At 43.2% G+C, this 9,017-nt stretch overlaps 1 protein-coding gene across 1 annotated transcript in view; it reads right to left on the bottom strand.

Moving 5' to 3' along the window:
* Positions 1-3,028: 3,028 nt before the first annotated feature.
* Positions 3,029-9,017, bottom strand: part of tbkbp1 (TBK1 binding protein 1) — a 44,059-nt gene continuing 38,070 nt past the window's right edge. The window contains 2 exon segments of the mRNA XM_035146826.2: positions 3,029-7,226; positions 7,228-7,254. Of these exon segments, the coding sequence (XP_035002717.2) occupies positions 7,125-7,226; positions 7,228-7,254 (129 nt within the window). The 3' untranslated portion in view covers positions 3,029-7,124.

The raw sequence follows: 9,017 nt of genomic DNA, 5'->3' as shown, positions 1-9,017 counted from the left end.
GGGACGGGGAAACGGTCTCAAGGCATCTTCTCTGGACCGTTCTCTGCAGAGGCCAGTTTTCAAAAACACGTCTTCAGCTTTAAATGAGTCAATAGTGGCCGCTGAACGAGGAGGACTCCACTGCGTCAGAGCGTCGACTCCCGAGCAAAGGTCCCCTGTTTGTTTGTAGCTGAGGGACGACCAGTGAGCTCTGGTCAGAACCAGGTGACCTACATGTGGTCTACACGTGGACCAGGCCTCATCCAACACCTGATAATAAGACTGAAAGCAGAAGAGTCGAGGCTGATGCTCACAAACACATGTTGGGGTAATAATCGTCTGTCCACATACTTTTGGCCACTGAGTGTATCGGGACTCGAACCTTCCTAATGGGCGTCTCGTTCTGCAGGTTCACGTCTGTCTCTCCTCCGTCCGTCTCTCTGTCGTTCCACCACAACACCTTGACAAAATGAACTTGACTGGAAATATTCTTCACTCCTTTGTCATCCCTCCCTTCCTCCCCTCCTCCCTCCCTCGTCCCCTCACCACCACCACCATCCCCCTATTGACGCCTACAGTCCCCGGGGCCACGCTACGCTCGCTGAAGCGCTGTGTTGTGAGCGAGGGCGCTGCCTGCCATCAATATGGGTGAGTTACAGAGGTCAGCGGTTCAAACGCAGTTCACCGCTTCACGCCGACACTAGCTGTGCCCCTACCCCTGTGTTGGAGTGTTACAGTGTGTGTGTGTTATCTTTTTGCATGAATCCACTGTGTGTGTGTGTGTGTGTGTGTGTGAATGTGCGTCATGGTGCTGAATGCATCTTTCTGCCTCGCGTGTTTACTCACTCAGCCACAGCACCGAGGGCTTCGATCTGTGGCCTTCTGCCAGTCGACATAATGAACATGTGGTCGGTGCAACATGTGGGACACCAGCACTGACTCCTAGAGCAGCAGGTGATCCACAGGGTCAGTTAACTTCAAAATGTTGTCAGTTACTGAACTTTCATGAAGATCAAACCCTCGAGCAGCGTCCGATCTGAGCCGGCCTGTGTGGAAGGGGTTTGTTTTGGTCTGTGTTGACGCTCGTTGCAGCTTTAAACTTTAAGAGTGACCTGCAGTAACCGAGCTGCAGCGAGAAAAGACAACCTGCTGCCAAATGTGTATTAATATTGAGCGTGTGCAAAAGTACGGACACATTTTTTGGACAGGGACAGTTTTTAAAAGCCAATACTTCATTTAGAAAGTATTGACACTTGGCAAATAAAGACACCTTTGGACGGGGAGGACGTTCTTGGAAAGTTGGACTATCTTCTGGAAGGAGACGACACTACATGTTTGAAGTCTGGACACTTTTCAAAAGAATACATTCTGGACCTCTTTAGGGGTCAGGACCTTTTGGGGCATTTTGAAAGATTTTTTTTTTGTGACAATCAATGCAATGTAATAAAATTACTTGAAATGCAAGTTGAAGTATCTAAAAATCAAATGACTTCAGATGTGAGTAGGAACACAACCCGCATGTTATCATCTCACATCAGTAGCTTTCTTCTGCTCTCTCTCCCGTACATGGGCATCGAGTGCAAGTCTCCTGTAAGTCATTGTCCTTCCTTTTTGTTTTAGAAATTAATTTAGAAAAAACCATGCAGGTGTAATTTGAGTCTGCTGTGGTGTGGAGTGAAGCAGCTCTGTGGTTTCTGTGGTTTCTGTGGCCATCTAGTGGGCTGGTTAAACACTTCCCACATGGAAACTGAAGAAGAGATGGAAACAAATGGGAAAGTGACTTTTTATTTAAAACCAGGTTTCTGTAACATTCTTATGGGCAAAAACATTCAGTGAGTTAAAATGAATTAAACAGAACCTGCACATTTTCTTGAACTTTAAGACCAAAACTGTTTGAAATTAATCTGAATTCTTTAAAGATCATAATATTTTGCCCAAAACAAGAAGCATTAGCTGATGTGGTGAGCATTAGTGGAAATACAGAAATGACAACAACACTTTTTCTTCCTGGAATTGATTGTGAGTTTGCATTAAATGTTGCAAGCTGCTGCTGTGTGCGTGCGTGTGTGTGTGTGTGTGTGTGTGTGTGTGTGTGAGTGCGTCTGTGTGTGTGTGTGCAGGGCAGGGCCTGAGCAGTGTGTGTACATGCGAGTGAATTGTTGTTTTTCATTAGTGAGCTGCTTTTCATCACTTATTGACTGAGTTCATGTGGTTGTTCTGCTGCTTCTCCCTGCACCCTCGTGTCGTCTGTAGCTTCTCACACGTGTCGACCAGCGTCTGTGGTTTTGTGGCCCGGATGGGTGGGTGCGTTTCTCTTTTTCCTGAGGAAGGCTACGTATTGAAGTTAGCGGCTTCGAGCTAAAGACGAAAGAAACAAACTTGAAATAACTTGGCCTTTTCTGCCTGCTCCTTCAGTAGAGTGCAACAGAGCTTGATATATCAAATGTTCAAACGTTATGTGTATTTTTGACAGAAGTGCTTTCAGTAAATTGGTTTGTTTTAAAAGAAATTTGTTCTGACATGTTATAAATCTAGAAAAAAACTGTTGCTGGTTGGTAACAGTCAAAAAAAAAAGAAAGTTCTAACCTTTCATCAAAAGACAAAATCAAAATCGATTTTATGTTTTACAGAAAAACTTTGTGATTTGAAAAGTGAACAAAAAACATTTTAGATATTTAAATTCTTTGCTCGTTAAAATTGCATTTGTCAAAACCATCAAATTTCAAATAAGGACAATAAGTCAATATATTTACAGATATATAAATAGTAGTCATTTTATTAAGTCCTCGGTTATTTATGAAATAATTGATTCATAAAAGGTCAAACACTTAATTAATTTGAATTTTTATTGTTAAAGTTTTTATCAGTAACTTCTATAGTAAGTCTACTGTAATTATATAAATTTGTAGTGTATTGTCATAAAGTAAAAAATGGAAATATTTGTTCATACGACAACAACTGCAAGTTTCATGTGAGTCACAAACTCTAAAATAAGTGTCGAGAGCAGGTGACATCATTCGAACATGAAGAAACCAGATCAACACGAGTCTCTGTGCAAGTTGCAGTTTTATTTGACAGAATATTTACAGAGAAAGAAAGTAAAAGTGACTCTTTATACATCTCCGTTGTTTGTTTTTCTTTTATCACACAGAACGCCACCGGTGTTGCAGAATCGTGTGGTGGAGAGTTCACTAGTGCCGAGGTTCGTTTAGGCTTCGTGTCGAGAAGATGAAAACCTCCCTCACAGGAGAGAGCAGCTGAACCACAATGAAGAGAATTAGATCTTTTCTTACACATCTTTTTCTTGTACCTATGCGTTTGTCTCCTGAGTAAATCTGAGAGAAAATTTGAGTGAAATTTCACGATGAAGAAATATTAAATTTAAATGTAAAGTCTTTGTGTTCAGTAAACTGAGTGAGTTCTCTGTTAGGACACAAGAAGAAAAACAGACGAAATGAGCGCAGATTTTTTATTTTTTGTTGCCTTTCTACTTCTTGCAAATTGGTTGTAAGCTTGATGTGATGGACCTCAGCGCAGTTTGTGTAAACATGTGTGTTTATGAGCTCGGCCTGAGGCGTGATCACTCTGCATCGCTGCTGCCGGCCAACGTTAACCACAACGCATCTCTCCACACGCGACACGAGCAACAAACCCACCAGCCACGTTCTCTGCTGTTCAAAATACAGGAAATAACTTGTTGTCTTTGGCCATGAGCCAGTTCAGGTCCTCAGATTGGGGGTACTGCTGCTGCACATTTCCTCTATGGACAAAAAAGTAATTCAGCTGCTGTTTAACTTGAAGTTCAACTATATTACCTGTAAATTAAAGTTTCCAAATTCATTAAAGTTTTCTGATGCAACTTTACATCGTCGGTGAAGAGACAACTACTTCCCTCACATCTGGATCATTGTGCTTCTTTCTTTCTCTTGCTGCCGTATGATATTTCAGACATTCTGCTCATATACAGGTTCATCATATTTATATTAGTGTTATCACTTGAAAAGGTTTTCATGCTTGAATGTTCAGAAAACATCACTTTCCTCAGACTGTCCTCTACTGCAGCTCCTCTTTTCAGCCTCTGTCTCAAACACTTGCTTTACGTGGCTTTGTTTATTTGGGGGTTGTACTTTTTGCAAAATGCACAACTAGCTGTAGTTCTGGAGTTGTTATGACATCATCATTCCCCAGAAGTCTGAGCTGTATGACTGACGAGGAGTTTCAGGAGCTTCAGTGATTTACCGCAGAGTTTTGGCTTTTTAACTGTTACATTCACAAAAAAGAAAAACTCGATTAGGGGGAAGAAACCCCGAAGACAACATCGTGTGTCTCCTTTAATTTGTCTTCGTAATGACTGACTCCTTCAATCATCCGTCATTTTCTCTTGAATCCAGCGTGTTTGTGGCCGCGCTGTCGTCCCTCAGCTCGAAAGTGACTACAGTTGGATATTAGTGGACTAAAGGACATAACACTACACTGTGAGTAAGAGAGCAAAGGTTCAGGGTAGTAATATATTTAGTATAACTTATATTTAGTTTGTTGGTGGACAGGATTATATATATATTGATTTACAGACACTCCAATTTGAAGTTGTTGGATAAAAGAGTACATTAGTCTTACACACTTTCAAAATATCTGTCTGTACACAGCTTTAAATATTTTTTACAGAGTGATATAGGAACATACATACAGAATAGAACAACTGGGAGTCATTAAAGCCCTCTTGGATTTAATGGTCAAGTGTCTCCTTAAAGTTTTTATTGTACACCTCAGTCTGTAGTTTTTTAAAAAGGATAATTCCAGTTTATCTCTTTTTCTGACGGGGGAAAGAAACGGCAAAAAAGTTCAACCAGCTCAAAATCATCGTGAAGAATCGTGAGGATGATTGACGGGGAAGGAAATGTGAGAGGAAAGCAAATCGACTACAGAGGGGAGACTTCCTGAACCTCACCATTTTTCTCAAGAATTTCTGTAGAGAGTTTCCTCCAGGAAATTGATTTGCAGAGGTGCTGAGTGCCGCCTCGAGTCTTCAGATGCAAACAACAGACCAAACTCAAAAGTCCAAATACAAATCTATACAAAATAGGAGCGGTTGCAGATGTGTTGTCCCTAAGCTAATGAGCTAGCTTAAGTTTATAACTATTTATAGAATGAATGAAAGGCCAGGGAGGAATAAACTGAGCAGTGTGAAGAAAACGGAGGGAATCTGTTGTGTTGTGTTAGCGGTTAGCTTGCCAGTCAGAGCAAATCACCTGTTTGAGATGTTGCTGCGTTGCCAGATTGCACAATAATGTGTCAATGAGCGAATCAGTGTCCAAACCCACTGAAACAGGTTGATAACAAACTGGAATTATCCTTTGATCTTCACAGGAAAACCTTTTTTTTAAAACCTTCTTATGAAAGTTGAAGCCTGAAACAAACCCTCCAGACCTGGTTGGGATTCAGTGTTTTCTGAAGTTGACTGATGCAAAGACTTGAAACCTATGTCCTGCATCATCCTGTTTTGTTCTGAACTAACCACATCTCACCTCTTCAGCATCAAACCAGCGTAAATGCATGGGTGGGTGTGTGGGGACATCCCCTACATTAGAAACTGCACATGTAACCGAAAACCTCAGATAAGCTGACATCAGTGTAACTTCGTGTGTGTGTGTGTGTGTTGGTTTTTTTCTGTCAAAAAAGAAGTTCAAGTTCCACAAGCAGATCTCAAGACAAGATTCCACTCGTGATAAAACTCAAACCCACGTATCAAAAAGAAGAGCATCGCCTTTGCTTGAACCCTGCAGAGATCAACCGCTGCTGATTGGAGGTGACGGCCTGTTATCAGATAGAAATACAGTTCACTACAAAGATCAGAAATTCAGAAGTCGTTGATTTCATTTTTTTTTTTGGTGGGTGGTCTGGGCGGCCGTGACATCAAACAGTCTTTGAAGTTCCGATCTCTAGGAAGACCGAGGAGAATCCCAGTTGGTGTTTCAAAGTCTTTGTACAGGGACATATCCCGTGCGCTGGGATTTTACCTACCAACCCTCGAGTTCCTGTACACCAGTGTGCGAGCACATGGGACATGTGGTGCAGCGACATTTGCAAAAATATATCTTCATATTTTTTTTTTTGCCTTACAGATAAACAATATATAAAGAGTAAATTAAACATGGAAAATATACATGTATGGGGGACTGGAAAACGTGTACATTTTATAGGCTATGCTAACTTAAAGTGCTAAGATACGTAGAGTTTTGACCAGGCTGCAAGCATAAAGGTAAATTCTGACTAACGTTTCCCCCTCGGCTCGTTGAGGAGACGCGTCGACGTCGGTGCCCCGCCCTGCAGGGCATCGTCCAACCTCAGCGAGGGTGCGACCACCGTCAGGCTGATCCGACCGTACGCTCACATTCATGTTCTCCGGCTTGTCAGGGGGATGAAGTGGGGAAACTGGAATGTTTTATACTTCTGAATCGGACAATCGGTCAGTGTCATTCCCTCATAACTTAAAGCTGAACCTCTCTGCCCCCGTCAACGCCCCGTAAGTACCTGAATATCCGTGAAATAAACCAGCGGCGACCAGAGTACGCCGCTTGGCCCCGAAATCCTCTGCAAAATATCCTTGAGCACGTGAGTGAGATAGAAAAATGCCGGTGAACAGTATTTAAAGCTGAAGGTAACAATAGTCAAAATTTAAAAAGGTCGCCCTGATCATTTTTCTCTGGAACACTGAAGCTGACTCTTTGACATGCAGAGCTCCTGATCTGTGATGCGGAAAAAACGACACGATACCTGAAACTGTCTGAAAAACCACAGGACGAGACTCAAAACAGAACAGCAGCAGCCGGAGCCGGGGATTTTACAGGCAGAGCGTTGTCAAGGGCGATCGGTAGAGGGCTCTGCTTGTTGGCAAATCCAAGACAGACCCGTGGTTAAAATAAAAAAAAAAAAAATGGACCCCTGTGCCATTTTGCATCCCCACCCACAGAAGACCGCACACAGCTGATTCTAAATGGATCGCCTGAGGAGGAGTTTCCATTTGTCCACGTCTGCTGATCTCTTACATAATCTATAAGAGGAGAGCGCAGATGTGTGTGTGTGTGTGTGTGTGTGTGTGTCTGTGTGTGTGTGTGTGTGTGCGCGCTAGCTGGTTGCCATGGCAATCAGATCTTGCTGTTCTCCAGGTGGGAGTCGATGTGCTTGATGAGGGCATCGTCAGGGTAACCGACAGGGAATATCAGCTGGCAGAGAGGGCAGCTCCGCATGTCGCCTCTCCTCGGTCTCCATCCAGAGCTGCACCCCACACACACACACACACACACACACACACACACACACACACACACACACACACACACACACACACACACACACACACACACACGATTAGGCGGCAGGATAAACCTCAGGAGACATTTCACTGGATTGTATTAGTCACTCTGTGGGAGGCAATAAAAATTACATCACAACTTGTTGAGGGATCACTTCAGACTTACACAACATGAAACACAACGACTGGTAGTACACCCCGGTGGAAACTCTCACCCGTGTCCTGATTCACGGGTTTGATCCGGTTAAATTTAGAGGCGCTCGGAGAAATCGTTGCCTCCAACAAGGAGGTTATGTGCTCGCCCCCGTCCAGCAGGAGTATGGCCCTTATTTAATAGGACAGGGAGTGTAGTGGTGAAAGGGGGGGTGCAGAGAGAATGGGCTGGAATCGAACCTAGGCCGCTGCGTATATAGCTCATGTGGTAGCAATGCCTCATATCGCACTCATTTCATAACCTCTGTGGTTTATGAAATGCACAAAAAGGAACAAATAATAATGTGGTATAACGATGACAACGACTCGGCTGTTTATCAGCATCGAGTTACAGAGACGCCTCAGAATCTGCCTGGTTTTCAACTCACCACCAACATGACCATTTCCTGCCCATCACTAAGATGGCATCGTTTATTACCGTAAATATATATGATTCATATTATCAAGGAGAAGTGGCTGAAAAAAATAACAAATATGATAATAAAACAACTTTAAACTGAAGATTCTGTGGAGAAGCTTCTCTTCTCTGCGACCCGTGTTCAGGGAGGTGGTGTGAATGTATCTTGCGGGTCGGTCGGAGGGAGTCGGCCCAGTTATTCACGACGACCGTTTCTGTTTCCACGCAAACTGACAGTTATTCATTTCCTTGCTCGAGGAGGACGGAGCTGCGGATCTCCCAGGACTCGTGTGAGTGGAGTTTAATGCGTGTGACCTCGCTGACTCTGGAATGACTCAACGCAGCCGTTAGAATTCCTCCGACGTCACGAGGCATCGAACGTAAACATATGTTGTTATTGAGCATTTGCTGATATGACTCATACTATCATTTGTCTTTCCTGAGGATTGTCGTGCTCAGACGGAGGAACGCAGGTGGCCCGGCTCTGTCCAGAAATACGCCCACCAACACCCCTGAAGCGGCTGTTTTTAACATGAAGTATTTTTAAATGAACAGAAATATTAAAATCATAACTTGTAGTTAAAGGAGCAGTTTTTTTTTTTCTACACGCAGTTCCTTTGCTCCTGTGCTCAAAAGGCACCATAATACCAAACCTGGCAACCTCACTGTGACCATGCTGTTGTGAAATGAAGGTTTTAGAGTTTTTACCGAGCATATTTCTTTAAACTCTGGACAGGAACTAGAATAACTGCTTCCCTTTTATGCTTAGATAGATTAAACTCACTTCTTCAGTCCTGCCGAATGCACAGTCATAACATCCGTATCAAACTTCTCATCTCGCCCGCGGATATCAAGCAAATAGGTGTATTTCACAAAATGCTGAATGATTCTTGTAAAGGAACTTGGAACTAGGAGGAGTCATGGTGAAGACAGATGTTTTCAGATGATAGTGACAAGCAGTTTGAAAAAGATGAACTTAGTGGAAACGTTTCTCTCTGTAAAGCAGCTCTGCAGTTGTGAAAAAGTGGCACCAGACACACGTGAGAAGTTTCACTGCTGCAGCTTCACGGCTTCACTTCGCGTCGCTGCTCGTGCAATGTGTTAGGAACCTTGTGC

Source organism: Hippoglossus stenolepis, chromosome 21, assembly GCF_022539355.2.
Source record: "Hippoglossus stenolepis isolate QCI-W04-F060 chromosome 21, HSTE1.2, whole genome shotgun sequence".
Taxonomy (NCBI): Eukaryota; Metazoa; Chordata; class Actinopteri; order Pleuronectiformes; family Pleuronectidae; genus Hippoglossus; species Hippoglossus stenolepis.
This window is presented reverse-complemented; position numbering and strand designations above follow the sequence as displayed.